This window comes from Antennarius striatus, chromosome 16 (genome assembly GCF_040054535.1).
Source record: "Antennarius striatus isolate MH-2024 chromosome 16, ASM4005453v1, whole genome shotgun sequence".
Lineage (NCBI taxonomy): Eukaryota > Metazoa > Chordata > Actinopteri > Lophiiformes > Antennariidae > Antennarius > Antennarius striatus.
In genome coordinates, this window is record NC_090791.1 from 11,958,854 (window position 1) to 11,981,830 (window position 22,977).

Below are 22,977 nucleotides of genomic sequence, written 5' to 3' on the forward strand. Positions count from 1 at the left end.
TAATGAGGGTGCACTGTATTACCAAAACTGGCATGATGTAGATCTGAGTAAATCTGTCAGTGTGTGTGTGTGCAAAGAAAAAACAATTACAGTAATCTCCTCGCTGTGACACAAATTAGATCATTGCATTGTGTGGTCAAACCTGCTCATTTATACTTTGAGGATCGGAGTTGGTGTAAATTAGAAAAAGGGTTTTAAAGGAGAGAGAACAGTTAATTCAGATTTTTGTCAGTGTGTATTTTAGCTGTGACCTGTTTTTCCAAGAGTATGATGTCCAGTAGGAAATGAGATTGCCCCAGACAGACTGCCACAGAGTTCATGAAAAGGTTACAGTAATCATGAAAATAGCAAGAGTGTCTCATTACCGCTCACTCACTCATCTTTCTCTCCTTACAATAAAACACTAAGAGGCTCTGGTGTTCAAATTAATGCTGCATATTTTAATTTATAACATCTTGAATTAAGGGCTGATAATGGATGCAAATCTGGGAGAGATTTCTCACTGGATCCACAGTTGGATTCTTCACAGTAGGAAGTGTGAACTGAAGTCCCCCCCCCCAACTCCCATGCCCTTACACATACACACACACTACCATCCTAATTAGAGACAGGAAAATACACAATACGACCCATCAAAAGACACACACAAAACCAGAGGAAGTCATTTGCTAATTTGAAAAATAGAACATTTTAATAAAGGCTACATCTCTTCATAATTACAATAATTAAAGTACCAAGGCATCTTTTCAACTGAGCTCTATAGAACGCATAATTTACAGTTTACAAGTGGAGCCAAGGAAGCCATGAAAAATATTATAAAATATAAACATGATGGAACATACGAAAAGGCATAAAAATATCTTTTCAACATAAGGCCCCTTGTAAGAACCAAGGGAGTAATTGGACCCTGAAAATAGGGTAAAACACGGCAAGAATCCATGTAGACACAGCTACTGTACTCAACTGAAACACTATGGACATAGTGTACATCACCACCATCATATTCATCTGCAGCTCATAGTGCAGGATTCAAATACACACACAGTAACCCTACTCAAATACAACTGTCACACAATCACATATGTAAGCATGTTGGGGAACACATTATAGAGTTTTCAGTTGGTAATCTTTAAAATTGAAGTCAAGACATTTTGGGATATCGAGGACAGGGTTGTTTCCTCTAGGTGAGTACGTAGGCTATTTGGGCGATGCCTGCGCCACTGAAAAAGGCACTAAGATGCGACAGACCAAGAATATAGCTAGAAACAATCCCAGCAGGGGAATTTAAACAATAATAGAACATTAATTGTTCCTTTTTTCATAGCACACTCAGGGTCCCTTCAAGCAGGTGGGGACACAGCCACAAATAGTACTGCAGTAGTAAATATATATTATCAAAATTTTAAGTGACAGGCGTTCTCAAAGCTTCAGCAGTAAGCTCTTCGAGACAAGATATTAGAATAGTCCCGCAAAATCTCCAGGAACAGGAGTGAAGTTTTTGAAGAGGTATTTTTGAAGTTTTAAGTTCAATATGAGGAACAGAAAATGAATAAAACACATTTCTTTTGCATGGAAGGGAGGAGGGAATTCATAGAGGTGGAAAATTGGTAGAGGCTTTTCCAACTCCAAGCAGCTTGTCCATGGAAGAATAACAGGAATGGGGGCGGGAATATTTCCAATAAATAGCAATAGAAATCTAAACACAGCAATACGAGCATCACAATACAATGCAATGTACATGTCTGTCTGCATATACATATTAGCGGCGATCTAGAGTGTTCCCGTAGGCAGGTTGTCAGTCTCACATTTGAACCCATTGCCTTGCTTCTTTGATGAGTGGTCATTCACCTGGAGTCTCTAGGATTTCCTCTACTGGATACATAGACATTTTGCAGTCCAGCAATACACAATCCTTTAATTTCTTCAGTTGAAGGCAGGCTGTTCACGTGATAGTAATCATTTTGTCTCCTGTACTTTTTCCTCTGAATCATTCATCTTGTCGCGTCTCGTCAACATTCCTTCCATATCCAGTCTTTTCAGCCTATGGACACAAGCTTTTGTGTGTGTGTGTGTCTCTGAGCATGTGCTGGAATTACATCCATGGAGGCGTAATCCACAATGCGCACAGGTCCTCACTCCATCCTCTCCACCTTGCCCAGGATTTTGCCCTCATAGGTGGGCAACGAAGAGCAGTCGTCGGACACCTCCTCAAACACGGCGCCGCACTCAAACTCATCGCTGGCTTTCTTGAAGTAGTATCTGCAACAGAGGGAGACAAGAGGGTTACACCCGAGGAAGATAGTCATACACAACAAGTATGATGATGATAGCCGATGCTCCTTAACCTAGAAGGAGAAGAAACATACTTTATCTATCCCTGTAAGGAAATAGATTTTTTTTAAAAAGTGGAAAAAATTCTTTTCTGTGCACACACACACCCAAGGGGACCTGTAGGCATGCAAAGAAGGAGAGGGTGATGGTAAAGCGGCAGTTAGCCGCGTTGTGTCGTGCCTAATGAGCAACTTGTTGGGGTACGGTGCCTTGCTCAAGGGCACATTGACAGTGCTCAGGAGGTGAACTGGCACCTCTACAAGGGCCAGTCCACTCCAACACCCAAAAAGAAAGAGGGTAAAGGTCAGTTAGTTTGTTGCCCCTTCGCCCTACCGGTTCAGACACCAAGCCTCACGAACATCCAGAACCTACCGTTTAAATGGCTCCGCCTAAAATAAAGCACTCACTATATCTTTCTGTCTGTCTTCACCCCCCCACCACCACTCCTTCTGCCTTTCATTTTTCTCCAGCGTGTTGTTTTAAGTTTTGCCCTTGCTAACAGGGGCCAATTAGGCCAGTGTGCAAATGAAGGGGCTCTTTGACAAAGGCTGAAATTTTGGGTGCCTACTAGTCTGCCTAGTCGGTCCTCCCGACTCTTAAGACACATTTGGGGACTCATGCGTCCACTTTCACTCACTCCTCGCTCCCATTTCACCAAAGAAAAGAAGAGACAAACTGGAGGTACAGCATGTCCCTTACCAGTGTCGATTGCATGAAGACTATAGGAAAGGCAGGACTGTGTGTGTGTGTGTGTGTGTGTGTGTGTGTGTGTGTGTGTGTGTGTGTCAAAAAAAAAAAAATCCAAGGAGATGGGTTTCTCGTCAGCAATGACTTCACTGGGGCCTTAATGATGCAACCCCCCCCCCCCCATCCTCATGTTAGAGGAAGAGAAACCAGCAGGAGTGCATGTGTTGGGACGGGGGCGGGGTCTCAGAATTCACTCATTAACTATGTAATGGAAAAATGCATTGGTTTGCTCCATGTGTGGGGCGACTGGAATGCGGGTATGTTTGTGAGCATTTGTTTTTAATGAGACAGGAGGCAGAACATGTAATACCATTTAAACCAGAGCTGTAATCTTTATAAGGAAATCATCGCTAAGGTGCCTGAGTGCACATGCGCTAATCCACATGAGGGTGGTCACTAATAAAAAGCAGCTTCGTTTGAAACAGGAAGGCTTCAACTAGACGGAGCACAGGAGGTCTCTCTTGTGAGTAAATGAGACAAAGTAGAAAAATAAGACGACTTGAAAGAGCATAAGACATGTCTTATAATTGTATTCTTCTTTCCTATCTTGAGGAAGGAGAAAAAAAGGCCTGATGTTAAAAAAATCTTCAAAGAACCATGATTTTTTTTTTTTTTTTGCTGAGAGAGGCAGAGCCTGAATTTCCACTGGAACATGTTTTATGTGGCTAGAATCTCTCTCTCTCTCTCTCTCTCTCTCTCTCTCTCTCTCTCTCTCTCTCTCTCTCTCTCGACATCTGGCACCAATATCATCTGGCAGGGCCCAGCAATACTGTTCTTTGTTGAACTGCTGCCATGTCGAAATGACCCAACTCCACACATTCTCTGGCTACTATTAAAGCACCGTGTGGCTCCCTTTCCAAAAAATGTGGATGGTATGACACAGGAACTGAGACAGTGCAGCCAGAGAGAATAAAAAAGGGGGAGGACAGACGTGTGGAGGGACTTGGAGCTAAGTGCTTGTCACGCTGCTCACATATGGGAAAATTTTCCCATCATTATTTGGTGTTTTTTTCTGCACAGTTTGATATCTATCATTATTAACACCCAACCAATTCTTGTCCGGGAGAATAGAGCAGCCACAACAATACATATCTAAACTGTTTTATTCTTATAATGCCTGTTGGAAAAGGGGCAATCAAAGAAAAAAAAATCCCTCTCCACAAATACACAATGAGGCTGAAGTACTGCAAACAAGCAGATCTGGCATTTCACAATTTGTCTTTCAAAAATATCCATAAAATGATTACAACATGTGTAAACATTGTACATGTTCAAAACAAGCACATTCATGTGTGCACACATGTACGTACGTACGCACGCACGCACACACCAAGGCAGGCAAAAAAAGGAGCCCCTGATAGCATCAGTGAAGAATTTGCACGCTGGCCATTTGTGTGAGTCTTTGTTGGTTGAAATGAAAGAGGCCGGGGCTTCAAAGCCATGTGTATTAAGTGTGCCTTAGCATGGAAATCAATACCAGATGGGACCCAAAATGCTGCAGTTCAAACTCTTCCACTAACCCCCGCCAACACCCACCCTCCTTCGCTCTTGTCCTTTCCTTTCAATGCATACCCTCCACCCCTCCCCAAAAACACACAGAGTCCTGATTCTGACTCAAAGCATGCATAGAAACAAACACTGACAAGACATAAAATGTGAGGTCACAAGGGTCCCGAACATGATTTAAATATACATTTACCACTAGACGGTGCAGCTAGGGTGTTACGGCTCATAAAGTCATCAAATTAGATGACATTAAAAAGAACATACTACAAAGTCAGCCTTCCAAAGATACGGGATATGAATCCATGAAATGAACAGTTTTATTAACATCGATCATGCCCTAACAAATGTGCAGATTACATCATGGGATCACCCTCATAAAACTTTATTTAAATTTCCATCTACACACCTGTAGTTGCCCTTCTTGCGGAGCTGCTCCTTGAAGTGGCCCAGAGTGAGACTGTGGCTCTTCATGGTTCTCCGGTAAGGAATCTCCTCACCACAGAAGAAATACGTCACCACTGTCTCACTGCTGCACATCCCGTGACTTCCTACACCCTTTTTACACTCTTTAATCCTGAAAAGAGACAAAGAAGAAGAGAAACGGAGTGTTAGATGTAGAAGAAATCCTTATGACACTCAAAAACAGAAATAAGTCAAAGCTTCTTAACTAACAGTCTATTGCTTTGTGTACAGGAGACTAGACTAGAAATACAGTGGCAAACTGACTGAAGAGTAACTCTGAGTGAGTGACCCAGTGCCATCACTTAGTGTGAACTTGTGTGTTGTTGGTACATGGAGAAGGGGCACGGCATTATCAATTCCCCTTCAGCTATATCCAAGGCTTTGTAGGCCGACTTCAGAGGAGCTCTCTTTCCTAAGCTCTGCTCGCCCCAGCCGACTGCCAGCTCACTGAAGGACAGCCAATAAAAATGATACATATATATATGAAAGGGATGTCTCAGTCAGGTGGTGCAGCGACTACACACTCCACACACACAGCATCCATACACAAGACTCATACAGAGCCAGCACCAGGCATACAAAGCTGAGAATTCACTTTGCTAAGGGGGTCACCTTCTCTTTTGAGTGACGGCACGTGGGCGTGTACACATGTGTGATTTGCGTAGGTTTGCACATGACTATTCATCTGTCTCCCTACAACGGCTGTGTGCTAGGAAGAGTTAAAAAGAGTAGAAGTACACTGCAAGGTGGAGACTATGGCTGAGAAGAAGAGGAAGAGGAGCAGAGAGGAGAAGAGGAGAGGGAGGGCAGGACCCTAGAGGCATCGTACTCTTCTGATTGGAGACCAGGGCTGGTGGTGATGAGCCCAGCGGGGCTGGGATTGGCCAGAGATGGAGGGACTGAACCCTCACCCAGGACAGGCACTAGGTGGATCTTCTCTTGCTGAAGACTGGACACTGAATTTCTAGGGAAGAGACGTGATAGGAACCTCGTGAGTAGATCAATAATTCGAAGCGAAATTTCCTTCAGTGACACTGGGGGGACATCAGTACATTTCAGATCAGGCATTGCTGGAAACACTAAAGCTAAAACCCACCAACTGCCTTTCTACTTTGTGTACCTCTGCTTGGTGCTCTTGGTGGAGACCTCCTCAAGTCTGCGGCAGGCCTCCTCCAGCTGGGCCAGAGTGTTGGGAGGAGGCAGGGGAGGCATGGCTGGGTCCTGGATGAATGGCTGGGCTGGCTGGTGGCTGCGGAGGTGGCCACAGCTTCCACCACCACCCCATGTGTGTGTCTGGCCAGAGGAACCTCCAAAGGATTTCTTGGTGCTCTGGTTGCTGCAAGGGACAAAGAAAATAAGATGATACAGATTAACAACAACCACAAAATTAGAACACTTTGGGCTAAAATAAAACGTAGAACTGGTGCAAAAACACAAAAACACTTGCTCACTTGTGAAACTTATGCCTGCTTTGCCGTTTGCTTTCCAGAATCCACTGCAACACATTCTGGGTGGGGTCTGTTGTGTCGCTGGGCAGTTGTACAGGCCCACAGTCATCCATACATCCCTCTGCTGCGCCTTCCTCTGCTCCTGTGCGACAAACACGCCGGGACAGGGAGCTGGAACGCCTACGAAAAGAGGAGAATTGGTTTTAAAAATGTAATCTAAAAAAATGAGAAACTTGTAAATAAGCAGGACATGAATCGAAGAAGAGCTCAGTACTGACCCCATACTACTATCCGTTGAGACGGCGCCACATATATCTCTGCCCAGACTGCGGCTGCGCTGGTAAGGCTGGCAGGGCTGACCCTCGCCACTGCTGGAGCACAGGCCATGCACTCTGAGCGCTGCCTCCCGTTCAATCTGCTCCTTAGTCTTGGGACTGGCATGATGGTGGATGTAGTGGTGGTGGATGTGTTTCGTGCTCTGCCTGCTTACTAGTGTCCTGTTGGGGCCCAAGGCTAGAGTGGTGGCCCCTTGGTCAGTACTAGAGACACAAGAATTGGATGGTCCTGTCCTTATCAGGGCCTTGATCCCAAAGCCTCCATGCATCAAGGGTTTGTGTTCTGGGGAGCTGGACCGCGGTGATTGGCGGATGACAGAGGGGGATTGGCAGCCCGGGGTCTTCAGAACGCGGGAGAGGTGATCGTCCAGGATCGCCTGGGGGTCCTCATCAGACGAGCCAGGAAGGAGGGTCAAGGGGTGAGGAGAGAGCTGGGGAGCGCTTGCAATGATTTCTGGGTCTTCTCTTTCCTCCTCCTGATAAGAAAATACAAAATCTAAGAAACTAAGGAATAAACCAAAAAATTTCTACCCAATATCATAATTAAATGGATGAATTCTGTACGGATGTCCACACAGATGATAGGAGGAGCAGAGACAGCCATGCTCACTATTCATTTCGAGTTCAACATTGACTTTTCAAGTAAATAAATCTTGAACAGACCTCCTGAATTTGCTGCAGTCTCTCCTCCAGAGAGTTAATAGTGTCCTGCTTTCTCTTCAGGCTCTCAAGGCGGGAGATGAGCTGAGCTGCAAACTCTGCTGGTTCCATTGGGACCATCTCCTTAGGAGGGCGGCGAGTACGCTTGGAGGAAGAAAGAGAAAGGTTAGTTGTTGGCATCCCCTCCATGACCAAAACCAAGCCTTGCCCAACTTCTGCAAAGACATCTACACATCCTTGTCCTTTCACTCATCTACATTTATGAACTGGTCTCCACCAGCTGTTCTACCATAGGAGGCATGGTGGGCCTGGTGCATGGTCATGTTGGGCTAGGCCTCGGCTGTTTGCTTCTGTCATCATCAGCAGACCTCTTTAAAGTCAGCTCACTTCAAAGGCTTCCTCGCCAAATATCAAACACACAGTGGGGGGAATAGGACGGTGGAGGGAGGGATGGAGGGATAGATAGATGGGGAGCAATGGCTTTACATCTCAGAATAAAAGCCACATATCGGAAAAGAACTCCAGGGAGGAAAGGATGAGGGATTAAGAAAATAGGAGAAGTTGAGATGCAGAGATGTGTAATCACAGGAGGGCAGGCAAAGGGAAAATTAAGGGACAGAGGGGGTGGACAAAAGAGATAAAGGTGCCAATAAGGGCAGGAAGATCAGACAGGTTGCAGTAATTTATTCCCCCCATGTCACACACCGGGCACCTTTGAGGTACAGTATGGTGACAGTATAAGAATGTGTGTGTGTGTGTGTGTGTGTGTCTGTACCCACACATATCTTAAATTATTTGCATTTTTGCACTAGGGCTTTCTTGATTTTTCTTCTTTTTTTGTTTCTCCCATCCCTTTGTAGTCAGGATGAAGGGGATAAAAAGGAGTGAAAAAAGAGGTGCCGTCTGATGGAGCCTAGGGCTGGTGCACCATGGGAATGGCAGCCATTGCCAAAAATCAAATGGGAAACAAAAACATGAATAAAAGCAAAAAATAAAGTGAAAGGAGGACAGTGGAGAGAAGACTAGTGAGAACCAATCTGTGGCAACACTTGCTGCATGTCTAATAGTTTTTGTTTTTTTTAATGGGGTTACATCAAGTTTAATCCTCTGTAACTGCTACTTCTCCAAAGTTATTCCCCTATCTCTGTTTAGGACCTCCTTTCCTACTCTTCTCTCAACCTGAAGTCATTTTTTCATAACCCAGAAGGCAACACCTCCCTGACCCACTGAGAACTCAGTTGACACAGAACTCTTCCTAAACCCTTTCCTTTTACATACTGGGTGTGTTTCCACATATTGTGTGTACATACATATTTTATATTGTATATATATAGACAGATAGAGATATAGAGATAGATGGAAATATAGAGATACATGTGCATGTAACAGGGTGGAGCTGTTGGGGAAAAATGGGGCCAGCTCTGTTGGAAGTTGTCACTTCGCAGTGTATTTGCACCACTCATCCTTGGATCAAAGCACTCTGTTCGTGTGTGAATATCTTTTGTGTTTTTGTTGGGAAACGGGCTGATTTCAGAGCCCTCGGGATAAAGCTGCAGAGATCTTCCTCATCTCTCCCTATTCTCAATATTTACAGCATCGGAAAGGGAAGAAAAACCCTGGCATGTTCCGAGCGCTGGGCGATAAACAGCTTAGAGACTTCCCCTGTCTCCCGCAGACTTCAAGGAACCCTAATGGGGGTGTAGGTGACACCAAAGGTAGGGAGGGGGCTTGTGTTTGTATGTGTGCTCATGCATGCGTGCATAGGTGTGAGTAGGAGGCTGGATTTTTTTTTTTTAAATTCGCTCTTCAGATCGTTGCTGCTACCATTGAACTGAGAATGCTGAATACAGTCTGTGTGGTTACTATTCATAGAACCAAGAGAGACCCGGAACAGAGGGTGTTATGGAAATTACAATGTGGGACTCAGGTTCAAAAAGACTTCTGAACATGTCAGTGTGTGTGTGTGTCTGTGTGTGTGTGTGTGTGTGTGCGTGCGCCTGCGCGCGTACTTACAGGGAAAGCAGGGAGAGCAACTTGGCTGTTCATCCTCATGTTACGTTGCATCTCTCTCTGTAGGTGTTTCTTGGAGCCCAGTTTATACGGAGGAATGCCATCTCTAGGGTGAAGACAGAGAACACAGGTCAACCACCAAATCAGAGAGATCATTCAAGACCAAACAGACGTTTGTGAAGGAGCCTGTCAGTCGATCAGATACTGTTAAAGCAAAAAAAATAGTTCTAATTATTATATATCCCAGTATTTACAGTCTTGTTTGCGTCTAGAGCAGACTGATCAGAGATTCTGTTTCTTCCGATGCAGTACTGAGAACCCTGCTGGTCATTTCCATTTAAAAACTACATAAAACACACTGTGCAGTCACAGGGCACGCCGCTCTATCGCCACCGGCATTCCCCTGCTAACTTATGCTGAACTGATGGCACTGTAAGCATTACCTTCATAGATCTATTCGAGTGGCAGCGCAGCACAGGACCCACGGGTTTAGTTAACCTGGTTAAATCTATGCAAGGGACTGAATGCATGATTGACTTCAAAATTAAATCACACAACTAACAGAAATGCTCACACTTCAAAATGCAGCACTTGACAGTGACAAAGAGAATCTTTTTTTTCTTCATGTTAAACAGTGGCTTCCTGGTGACCTAGCCTAACTGAGGAGCACTTTTCCACTTTTGCTTTGAAATGCCACAGTCATGCGCATAAGCAAACCCCCCACCCACCCTCCAATCTTCATTTGGCAAGCGTTGCCGCAGCCAGCCTCTGATCTCCGCACATCAAAAGGCTGGTTTGTAAGATAAGGTAATGTTTGAAGTCTGCGCAGCTGCATTCCCCAGCGTCCAAGCAAATCCATAAATAAGATATAACCAAAAATCCCTCCCTCCACCACTCTCTTTCTCTTCCCACCCAACCGCCTCCTCCCCTGTTGCCTTTTCCCTTTCCTATTCTTTTCTTTATCTGTAAATGAGATTCAAATGTTTATGAGTTTTTTTAACTGACCTAACGAGAAGCCGATATTCTGATCAAGGCCACAGTGGGCAGGAATTGGGGGGTGGAGGTGGTCATGTTCCTGCATCTAGGGCTTTGCCACAGCACCGGGCAAGGTACAACAGGGACAAAATAGGACTTATATGGGCCCCGGTCTCTTTGAAGCATGAGTCATCTAGAGATATGCAACAGCAGAGGACTCCCTGTCATAAAACTCTTTATAGTTGACATATTTATCCGCTGGAACATAACTATCTCAATCTTCTCAATCTCCATGGATCTTTACCCCGATCATGGAGAACCTCACTGCCTCAGTGACATAATGTCATCACACAGGCCTTCACGCCTCACATGTTAAACTCTACAAAAAGATTTTTGTCTTTGTCTTTCCAGAAACTAGCTGACCGAAGCGCTCTTGGCCTTGAGCTGTGTACCACGCAATGATTTCATAGCACCTTGTCACTCCAGACATGTGATTACACCAAGTAATCCTGTTGAAGAATGAGACCCAAGGCACGTACGCAGATAAGAACAAACCACATGTGGACAGAGACAACACTGATGGGAATCCTTTCAGCACAGAAATAGCACAATTCCTTGCTTAATGACACCGTTGATAATCAATCAACAACAGTTTTAGTATTTCTTGAAATCAGTCAGAGAAGAAAAATGGCTAACTGTTGAGAAGACCAGACATGGTTGCAAATACCCTCAAGGCATTTTTCACTTCTTTTTCCAATTTCCGGAAACCAGCTTCCAACATTTTCAAATGAGGCACTTTAAGCAAAGCATCCATTTATACCCCAAACTGTACATTTCACAAAAAAAAAGTTAGAAAAGACTTGTTTGAGCATTGAAGGGTGAAGCCTGGTTCTAATCTACACCACATCCTAGCTGTTCTAATGAATGTATGTTTTCAAGGGGCAAAAATCACTAATATTTCCACTACAGCAAATGGTTCTTTCAGCAAACAGCTGAAGAAAATTGTCACTTAATCTTTCTACAGAACATCAAGCGACATTCCTGGAACACCCCCATGTGCTGACATTGTCTCTCACATGACACACAAACTCATGTTTGGTTAATCTTCACTTACACACTGCTGTCAGTCACAGACATAGCATCATCGGTCAAGGCGTCACTGGATACCTCGCTGTCATTGGTGCTGCTGACAGGGGCAAGAGAGCCCACATGGCAAGGGTCGAATGAGTCTCCTCTCTTACATGACCTAAGGTTACAAACGACATCAGGTTAATACATGAAATGCTATAAATTTGCATCCAACAGGTGGACAACATTTTGTTTCACAATCAGAAGTGATTGCATCTTTAGAGGTTTCAAGGAACATTGAGTCATTAAATTGAAGTGCATCTTTCAAAATGAACTTATCTGCCTTCAACAATAAACAGTCCCTTTTCTGAGTAGTAATGACTGCCAATGTAGGGGCCAGGACCTACCCCACTCACAATCGTCTGCTCTGGGAAAGCTGTGGTTTTATCATATGCTCCATTTATGCTTTCTTAAATAGCCTGTAATTTCTCTCTTTCCATTTCTCTCATTCAAACTCCCTCAGTGTTCGTCCCCTGCTGTGCATGCATTCTTGCCATGTTACGGGAGGAGGAGAAAAGAGGGGAGTGACAAAGGGGGGAAAAAAACAGTACCGAGCGGAAGCATGACTGTAGGTCAGAAGGAAAGAGGAAAAACAGAGGGTCTTCACAAGGAGGGAGTGAACCGGCAGGCCCCCCAACTCCAGTCTGACCTTCAGAGGGGCTTGCAAAGAGCCAGGTATTTACCACAGCTGGCCTTGCATTCTTCCCTCTCAGTCTCTCTCTCACCCCGTCCTTTATCCCTATACTCCCACCCTTTCTTTCATGAGGTACCCCCTCTCTCTGTCTTTCCTTTCCGCTTCCTTTCCCCTCATTTTCACTCCAAAAGCATGCCTCTTAGTCCCCATCCTGGAGATTTCAAAAGAAAAAACAGGATAAAAGTAGAGAAGGCAGGGGGGAGCTGCAAAGGAGGGAATCAGAGAAGAATTGATGCCAACAAGAATAGAGGAAGACAGTGAGAGGCTTGGTGTGGGGAAATGTTGATTTTGTACTGTAAATGCAGATGCAATGACAAGAGTCAAACAGATTGGAAGGAATGCATTCCGCATTTTGAATCTGGAGAGTGACAAAGGGAGTGCAAGGTGGGAAAGGAGTCATGGGTTCATGTTAAGAGGAGACCCAACTCTCTTTTTGGGCAACTAGTTTTACAGGTCTGGAAAGACTCATCCACTATCAAACATGCATAAATATCACAACAGGTAGCTAGCACTTTGCTTACCCTGTCATACGTATTGTGCATGACAAGATCTATGTGCACCTTGTCAAAGCTTAGCCATTTTTGGTTAGTTATATATTTTTTAGTATACACCAACTCTTGACCAAAGGCAAGCCAGAAAAAGTCCACAATGAGCATCAAAAACAAACTGCAAAGTGCCAACTGTAGTAGACCTGTTATAGTTTTTAACCTCTGCCAAAAGCTTAAGGATGGTGTGCTACCAGAGGAGGCAAAGAATAGTAATGCCATCATCTATTATTTTCTAGTTGGGGCCAGAGCCATGTTAACTTTTCCCCGGAAAACGATTCCCTCGTTCGGCTGAACTATTTCAAAGCTCCTGAAACCCGGGCAGGTGCCAGCAGAGGGCTGTGACTGGACAGGAAATATCAGAAACCCAGGGAGTAAAAAAAAGAGATATTTCTCCTTAGTTGTAAGAACCCATGAACTGACTGAGACAGAAATATTTTAATTGCAATTTTTAGACTGACAATGTTTGAATGTCCCTTCAGTATAGTTTAAAAGGTGTTGTAGTCATACCTGTATCCTCTTTCCATCATCTCCGTTGCCCTAATGGACACAGTCGCACTCGGAGCCTTCAGTGACAGTCCAACCAACGCCTTGGCTTTGAAATCACAACTCCACTCCTCCTCTTCATTAAGCGTGGGCAAGTATCCACATACAACTTTCAGGTCACCAAACCCGTTTGAGTTGACATGGTTTGGGTTTTCCCCCCCAGTCCTCACGTACTCAAGGTAAATGTCAGAGGTTAGAAACATCTGGTACGCGTTCTCCTCCATGTCAGTTTGGATCTCAGTCTGTGCCTGGTCGAACATTGCTGAGTCTATGTGTTGCTTCTTGATATTATCCCGTATGAAGGTTTTGGTCGCTGGCTTGAGCAGTTTGGCGACAATGCTGTTATTTTCGATGTAGCGCTTGTAAATCGCTTTGGCAACTCTCTGCGTTTTGGTATCCTTGAGGTCCATTTGCCTGAAGCCATTGCAGGCGAACCAGAAGTCTAAAGCATCGACACATTTCTCTCGCTCCAGGAATGTCCGAAAAAGAAGAGCACCGTCCTGGTCCCCAAGGAGAGAGTGTAAAGACTTTGTCCACCGGGAAAGGGGTGAATCCGGGGAGGCACTCCCCTCTGGCTCCCCAAGACCATCCTCATTTCTCCTTGTTGAGGAGCCAGGGGAGCCAAGCACAACTGATTTAGGGGGTTCCAAGGGTTTCATCATTGTGAGTTTGCCGGGGTAGCAGGGCGCCTCGCCCTCCTCCCCCGGCACTGGGGGTCGAGGAGCATCTTCTCTGAAACTACTGGCGATATGGTCCATAAGCACCCGGCTCATGGCTCTGAAGGAGAGAGAGCTGTGTGTTGTTTGCCTCCTCCTCCTCTAAGCTCTAGTGAAATCTCCTCACTCTCTTATGTCAGCAGGAGGGGAGGGGGGGCTTCTCTCGGGCTGCCGTCTTCTCTCTGAAACACAAAGTATTGATCTAATCAAAACCAGATCCGCCCCAACTTCAAAGGGGAAGAGACGCAGTAAGTCTTTTCAGACCCCGACTGACTTCTACAGAAGACAGGCGAGTTCACAAAAACCTGAGAAAACACTGCGGATGGATGACATAAACAGCGTTCCTTCATCTCTCTGCCTGAAACCTGGACGCAAATTAATTTAACAGCACAAGTCTGCGGGAAAAACCACCCAAGCGACGCCTGAGATCAATCAGGGATTCTTCCGTTCGATCGCAACACGAAAAAGTAGAAATCGCAGGTTTGTCATGCGGGGTGTGCTCCCCCAAACCATCAATAAGTCATTAATACTTTGGAAGAGCTTTACGCAGAGCGTTACGCGCGGCCACGGATCTAATAACGCGTTCTGATCCATCACACTTGTTGTCAGGGCTGAAGGCTGGATGACTGCTGCAGAATGCAGAATATTGTGATCCTGGAACTTTCTCCCTGCGTCTCATCGTGAGTGGTTAAATTACGTCAAAATAGAGTCTCCCCGTGAGTACCTGTAGGACACCGATCCGGTGGAACAAACTCGAGGAGATCGAAAAACGTGACCAACATACTTAATAAGAGTTATTAACCCGCTGCCTGTGCCGCGTTTCGGTCACTGTCCATTATTAAGAGTGTAGAAATACCAGCTATGTGAGTTATCATTAATACTGTTAGATGGGATCAGTAGTGTTCGGTTTTACACCTTGTAGCATTACAAATGTCACTTTGTCTCCCTGACACACGGTTATAGTGTTCAAGAGTTCAACATGTGAGCAGAAAAATATCACCACCACCAGGAGTTACTACTGCAGGAATAAGAAACTTACTATGTATTAAACATCAAAATCTTCTTAACATTTTAAAACAAGTTTGTCTTGTCTTAAAGTTTTCTTACAGGTAAAGCAAAAAAGAAAAAGAAGAAGCAAGGCTTCCCAAGTACACTAAAGTCTCAGATCTTGCGTGTGTGTGTGTGTGTGTGTGTGTGGGGAATTCTTCAAAAAGAAACAACCACTACTTCAGATTCTGTACTTTAACTTTAAATATGGAGTCACACAAACTTCGAAAAAATAAATGAAGCGAATGATGTAAAAACCTTTCCACGCGTTTTTGTGGTCTTAATTCACGAGAAAAGCAGCCGATTTCCCCGGGATCATTACTTCAAAGGCGAGTCAACAGCACTTCAAAGGGAGCTCCAATGGGGGCCAGTTTGAGGAGGCACACACTCCAGTAACTTACCATCGATCCACGAGTTCTCTCCTCAAATTAAATTCCACGGTTTTTTTTTTTTATCCCAAAAAGCACGTATAATCCACAGTCCTCGTCTGGAAGACACGTCCAAATGCAGTTCGTACAGGTTAGAGTCGGTTTGACGGAGAGAAAAATGCACTCGAGAGGGGAAAAATAGCGCTTTTCTCCCTCCTCCTTTTCTCCTCCCTATGGTTTCAGGCTGCCATGCCGCACTGTGGGTCTCTCCTGCAGGCGACTCCAACACCAACTGAGCCGACAGGCTGAAGCAGCGCACTTCAAAGTCAGGAACCCACTGCCGGGTCCCGACAGCTGCATAACAACAAATACAGCTTGAAACCCGCGAAAAAAATACAAAACAAAGGCGTATCTCTCCACATTCGTTACAGTCAATCTCAAACGAACATATATTAAAGATTGCTGACGATTTTTCCCCACCCGCGCACTTTTTACCACGTTTTAAAACGTTATTACCAGATCACCAAGTTTTAGCTAGACATTGAGGACCTTATCAAAGACAAGCAATCTTGAGCCAACTCCCCGAGGCTTTGGAGCGTCAGAAGTAACTGATCTGCCGCCCCAATAGCATTATCGCTACAATCCCTCTGTTGCTACATAAACTTTAAAAGACGCGGCGATCTTTTCAAGACCCGCATAGTTTTTGACATGAATCCGTTGGAATCCCGAGGATACACAAAGCGTGTACCAACCTGTAGCCCGTATCAAACAGGACGTTCATATCCTCATTTGAATTTCTGTCACACAATAAGACACATCCCAGTGGTGAAACTATGATTATAACCCATTTAGGGCACAATTTGGAAATTATTTAGTCACTCCTGAAGGATTAAAAGATTTCAAGAAAATCTAAGGTACACAAAAGTTTTCTACTTTAGTGGATTTTAAATAAAAGTCACACTCACTTTTGACATGCAGTACATCATTTAGGCTTCACACCGAAGGACAAAGTGACCCTTATTCATTTTTTTTTTACCCATATGTGATCCAGATGTCTTTTTTTTATTGTTTTTTTGCAGACAATGTGAACAGCACTAATCACAATCGATCTTTTCACTTGGGATTTATGGCACTTTGGCGACACTCACATTGCCAGCCTGAATTAACTCGATTCAGACTTTTTCTGGTCTGCATCTTGCATAAATATGATTTAAGGACTGTGTGAACACTAACATTTGATCTTTTCAAATGTGTCGCTCTGAATTATGGCATGCAACATGATTACAAATGATCAGATCTGAATTAGTGGTTTTGTATACATCTAGCACCAGCAGTACCAAACAAGGCAGTCACAGACTGCAATATCCCACGACACCCCTGAATTCTAAATTTGACCCTGACGTACTTGCATAGGTCAAAGATCAAAGCTAGTGCTCTGATCTGTCATTGATCAAAGCACTAGCACACTGGCCTTCCCCCTCAACTTTCTATCTTATCCAGTTCCTGAGTGTACAAAAGTTTAAATTTGACCTTGACTTTGTTTTCTCATGTTCAAGGTCATCATCTCATTTTCATCCCCTTTGCCGTGCGAGTAATGTGCTTTTTGTTTAATCGTTCTATCTGCAATGGTTGCGAAGATATTTTGTGGACATACTAACGGACGGACAAGACAACACTGACAATTACAATACATCATTACTTTGAAGGTGGATGTCTGTGTAGGTTCTCAGTCCTCCAGGTCATGGTTATCCAAAAGCTGTTGAGTCGATCCACTGGACGTTAAGGAAGACGTTCTTAACGTCCAGTGGATCGACTCAACAGCTTTTGGATTTGAAGGTGGATGTAAAAAGTGTTGTGGACATTCAGTACCAGCTCATCCACTGGTTTGAATGCTGTGGTTTCTCTCATAAACACGATGTTTTTGTGATGGGGATGACTTCTACAAAATGCGTCAATGAATACATATCTACCCTTTCAGACATCAGATCTATTCACGTTAATGGCATATACCAATCACCTAATTAATTATGAATGCGAAGCTTAAAGATCGCTGAATCTGCTCTGAACTAAAAAACAAATCAGAATTTAACAGGGTGGTTTGTAACATGATTATAAGCTTTCATGTGTGATCCTAAATTAGATAAATTTCTGATTCTTATTAACGTAACAGTAGTGTAAAGATTCAGATCAGAATTCGCACCTTTTCTCCTCTCAGCAAGTTCATATTGCTGATGACTTACAAGTCATCAATGAAGTAATAATGGTCAAACATTTGAGATGGTAGTAACGACACCAGGGTGACATAAATTTCAATTTAAAAAAAATGACTGAGTCAAATCTGGTTTTGCCTTTTTGCCCTCAGCCTAAAAAGCGGATTAATGTCACAACACAACTGTTATCACACAAAAGTTTAAGAAATAAATGCCTGCATAAAAGCCCGCTTCTTTTTTTTCTTTTCTTTTCTGTTATAGCATCAAGCATCATGTATTTACAGTGACATCAGATGTGAGTCACTGACAGATGACAACAAACAATCAAGAACACAATAATATCACAGTTGAGAAGAATCTGAATTGGGTCACTTTCAACTGCGGTGTGAACTTCACCTGGCATGAAACATGTTGCATAATGAAATCACATCAGTGCTGTTAACGCTCCACAGCTCCCACCAGTGGCAATAAAGGTGCATGGTGTGTGTACACCAGGTCTAAACACCAGATTAAAATATGTACTCAGGGGGAATTAGTTCCCAGAAGGATTTTATTGTAGATCATACTCCACACGGCTGTTCTGATGATGCAGCTTTCTCCTAAACACCAGTAGAGTAGACATGAAAAGAAGTGAGGAGCCGTGTGACAGTCCAACAGTCAATATGCACATGAGTGGACTATGGAAAGTAGCTGATATTTTGGATGCTACATTTTCTTTATTACATCCCGTTAACATCAACTGGCAGTGTTTACAGTGTTCATAGTTGGCTGTAGAAAAGTATTCTTTGGTGTTTAAAACAGCAACTATGAGAGACAACGTGTCTGTGTGTCATCATCCTTTAAGTGGACAGAGTTTCAGAAAGTACAGCACAAAGACAGCAGACACTTTGATCGGCCTACTCTGTGAAACTTTCTCCCTTGATACCTCACTTCCCATCAAGCTTAATAAAAGAGGAAATTGCTCCTGAAGAGGCTATGATGACAAAGAGATTACACAGTATTCAAAGGCCACTTCATTGTGATCACATTCACAAAACACTCCCAGTGTGTGTCGACATCAAACTCACTGTCACACCAAAAGATGAGCCGCAGTGACGTTATTGCCAACTGGGAGTGGGAAGACCATAAACAACCAGTCAGCTAAAAGTAGTGGGTAAAGAGCTATGTGGCAACATCTGACAAGAACAGTTGCAAACCAGTGATATATAGCATGTATGACATCTGGACCCGTGTCAGATGCGAGGCACTGACTCAGAATAAAACAAAAAACATCTGCAATAACATTCTTTAATCTCATTAAAGCTCATCTACATGTTCCAGGTCTCTCTGTAGGAATGAAGGTCATCTGGCTAATATACCAAGCACTGCCCCAACAATGTCAGCCTTTGTTAACACTAGAGGGCTAACGCTGACCTCCGACAGCAAACACAGGGGTTGAACTCATCACCATGACAATAGTGTGAACCTCCTGCCAGCATCAGGGGCCAGTTGGGTCCTCATTTAATGTCAACCCCCTCTATGGTTCATGGGAGGTCCCCATAGGATGGGTATTTCCTGCTGCCCCTCAGAGACTGACCCAAGGTATGTGACTGACTTGAGACAGGAGGTGTCCTTGGCTCCTGGCCCTATAAAAAGATTCTTGAAAGAAAGCTTCAGGGGTAGAGGTTATGGGGTGTAGCTGTCTTCCTGTTTGGGCAGATATTATTACAGGGACAGGTCAAATTCAGCCTGACTACAAAGAGGTCTATAAATAGAGGTGGAGGGTCACTCAAATCAGACGTTGGCCCCATCAGGATTTTAATCTGGATTTTTTTTTGCATGTACTAAATCAGATAAATAAAACCTAACAACTAACTGATCTAACTACCAGAGGTTTTTATGATGGTTTTTATATGGTTTCCTGAGCTGCTTCGGCCTGTTGTAACTACTACAGGCCACCGCAGTTGAAGTCATAAAATGGTGGAGTGAGTCCTTGCATCCACCCGTGCTGTCCTGTCCCTACTGTCGCTCTGTGATCAGTAATTGCTCTCAATTACAGTATTGTGTGCCGTTCCTTTTGGTTTGGGGTTAAACTCTTTGCAGACCCCTTTGAAGTGCTCATCCCTTTATCTCAAGCCAGAGTCAAGAATTTGAGGGAGGACAATGGAAATTGAAACCAAGAGGGAAGCTTATGGCAATTATCAACCAGCACCATGAGGAGGAAGTCGGCTCACACAGATGGGGCGGGAGAGAGAGAGCAGATAAAGAGAGCAGGAGACAGCCAATGTAGGACAAGAGGTTACTGTTTCAAGTTTGTTTGGTGTGTACACACCCCGGGCAACAACCGACTGCTGAGAGAGGAAATGGAGGCTACCTCTTCAAAGTAGGTGACAACAGGGACAATGGCCTCTGAAGGGAGCAAGGAGCTGATGAGAGGAGCTGTGGCGGCGGCGGCGGTGGTGGTGGGGGATGCAGGGGGTCAAAATACAACATGAGTGGGACCAAACAGAGGCAGAGGAGGACAGGAGGAGGATGGAGGAGAACGGAGAGAGAAATGCTGTTGTCAGCAGAATCAAATGGCATGCAGAGCTGGGGAAGATACAATTAAAGTGTGGAGTTAAGACAAGCTTTGAAGTTGGACATGGTGCATAATACCCTTAAAAGTTAAGGAAGGGCAACAATTTGCCAGTTTGTTATGGGGCTGTTTTGAAAGAAGACTAGGAGGAAAAAAAAAGTGCGAGCAGTGGGAGGGTTTGTTTTTGAAAGGGTTCAGTTTGAGGGGAATGAAGCTGGATTTCAAGTGCCAATTGGCCCCAGAAGGATGGTTTTTTTTTTAAAAACGGAGAATGTAAAGCGTGAGTGGGAGTCTGCGCCTACCTGTGCATTTTGATGATGAGAATGAGTGTGTGAAAGATGGAATGGGGAAAGATAGATGTGTCAGAGGAACAGAAAAGGCAGCGAGACAGGCGAAAGGAAGAAAGAGCATGAAGAAAGAATGAAACATGAGAAAGGTAGGGAATTGGTAGCGAAGGAAAGTGGTGAGAAAATAAAAAAAGGGGAAAAATGAGAAAGGGGGCTGTTGAAGATTATTTATTGGTTTTTTCCCCTCATTTTAATCCCATTTTGCGCTTGACTTTTAAGTCTACTAATGTATAGAAACAATGTCGGATGCACTGTCTAATCCCGTTTGGGCCATGAAGCTCACTCCACACTGACAGTAATGACTTTCATTTCCTCTGCTGGTCGCACTTGAAGCACCGTGCAGACACTTCACAAGCCGGACGTCCCTGCTCTGCCATGCTTGACAGGACAGCAATCCGTCTCTGAATCAGTCTTAACCTGAACCCGGGGCTCCTTCGCTCATCGTTAATCCTTGACATTAACCCCATCTTCTCCTCTTCCCTGATTCCGGAGTGCAGGGTTGCCAGACTAGTAAGGTGATTAACTTGTTTGCCCATACAATAGAAGATGGATTTTTATCTTTTTTCTTGCTTCCTATTAGGAGATTGTGATTCTGCAGTGGGGGAGAGGGGGTGATTTCAATGAAAATGCAGGAAATCATGAAAATGTCATTTGGAATAAATGACATTTACAGCATACCTTAGTCAAACAGAATTTAAGGGATTATGTTGAAAGATAACTTATTAATAGTGTAAATATTTTTAGTGTGTTTGGAGTGATTAAAGAGCAAATTTTTGTTTTGGTGTAATTTTATGTTAAGTCACTACTACGAAAGGATAAATTTAAGAAAGAGTGAAAAAACAGCCCAGCATCTACCTTAGAGGATGGTTGATGGATGCAATGGTGCAAAATTTTGTGAATATTAATACAAGAAATAGTGAGATGAGATACCAATGAACGGCATCTTGTCTTGAACGTAGGCTCCTCTGTCTGTTCCATCAGCCCAAACGCTAAATTCACACCATAATCACATATAAAGAGCAACAACCCTGCTTTTCCTCCTTCACTGATGCTGTACAGCTTCCAACCCACTTGCTTTCAAATCATGTCGCTGCATATCCTTTTCTTAGCTTGTGTTGCATTTGAGTGACAGGCTGCGGAAAAAAGGAAAAATCACTTCCATAAATACCGAATCAACAAACAGAAGTATGATACAAGCTGGGAAGTGAGACAAAGGCAGAGAGCAGAAAACATGATGGAAGACATCAGTGTGTGAGAGAAGTGTTGGTGATAAACAGGTTTATTTATGCAAGCAGCATATAGCAGCCAAACACAGGCCTCCTAGGGTCTGACTCAGAATACAACACTATAAAAAGCTCCTGTGGCAGAACACCAAACACACACATGTACAATGACTTTGTCAATCACATGTGGATATACAGTACAGTCAATCCCAAATGCCTGTCACAAGTGCACACACAGTCACATGTGTGACTTTAAGAGGTAGGGAAAAGAAGCACCAAATGACCCAGAACCAAATTTTCTATAGTTGATTAGAAACTACTGTTGGTCTTTAAATTCATGTCCTCAGATAACTTCCTACAGGAATGAAATCTGAGGTTACAAGTCTTCTTCCACCAGCTTCCAGTTGCTCTACAGTTCTGACTCATTGTCATGATCAGTTTTTATCTTTCTCAATGTGCAATTTAAATTTTTTTTTTACAGTTATATCACGCAACCTTGATTCCACATGAATATGCATTCTATCATACAGTAGCAGTGAGTACTAGCATGAAGCAAGACTATGGAAGATGAACGGAATCCGTGGAGACTCCCAGAGTTCCCTTTGTGTTGTCACCCAACAGTCCACTGCCCAATGCAGCGATAGCTGGGAGGAAGCAACGGCTTTGATTGTTAATGGGGCCACGTCAGCTGTGTGGAAATGACATTCAGGGCTTCTATTTACACAAGCACAATTATGGAGGTTTATTTTGGTGGCAGACAATCAATTAGAGAAGCTATGTTGGAGTAATAACACAGATTACAGGAGAGGTTATAGCTGGTGCCAGTTTGGGTGTCAGTCAGCTAAAAATTAGGCTCCAATTCTACTGTATCTTTATGAATTAATGTGCTTTAACCGACAGCGACAGTATTGGAAACTACTTCTCCAGTCTAGCTTCTCGAATGGATTTGTGTGACAGAAGCAAGCTGTATCTGTCTAGAAAATTTTGTTTTCCTTTAGTTGCTATCGGGAGGAGGTAGATGTATCAGGAAACAACACCCGATAAAGACCAGACATCTGATGGTCGCCTCAGACATACATAATTTAGAATGTCAAAACAGAAGACAAATGAAATAGTAAATGTGAT

The 22,977-nt window shown here is 43.8% G+C and overlaps 1 protein-coding gene across 1 annotated transcript; it reads right to left on the bottom strand.

Annotated features, from left to right (window-relative positions):
* Positions 1–652: 652 nt before the first annotated feature.
* On the bottom strand, positions 653–15,816 carry LOC137609501 (axin-2-like). The gene is made up of 11 exons (XM_068336561.1): positions 15,552–15,816; positions 13,352–14,285; positions 11,589–11,720; positions 9,503–9,605; positions 7,493–7,633; positions 6,773–7,305; positions 6,498–6,674; positions 6,167–6,382; positions 5,876–6,010; positions 4,991–5,158; positions 653–2,259 (listed from the first exon to the last, which is right to left on the bottom strand). Exons 2-11 carry the CDS (start codon positions 14,158–14,160, stop codon positions 2,133–2,135), a joined length of 2,541 nt encoding a protein of 846 aa, XP_068192662.1. The 5' UTR covers positions 14,161–14,285; positions 15,552–15,816; the 3' UTR covers positions 653–2,132.
* Between the last annotated feature and the right edge of the window lie 7,161 nt (positions 15,817–22,977).

Coding starts and splice junctions, on each gene's coding strand:
- LOC137609501 (XM_068336561.1), bottom strand. CDS start 14,160: ATGAGCCGGGTGCTTATGGACCATATCGCCAGTAGTTTCAGAGAAGAT. Junction 7,306..7,492: donor GACTGCAGCAAATTCAGGAG/GTCTGTTCAAGA, acceptor TTTTCTTATCAG/GAGGAGGAAAGAGAAGACCC. Junction 6,675..6,772: donor TCAACGGATAGTAGTATGGG/GTCAGTACTGAG, acceptor CTCTTTTCGTAG/GCGTTCCAGCTCCCTGTCCC.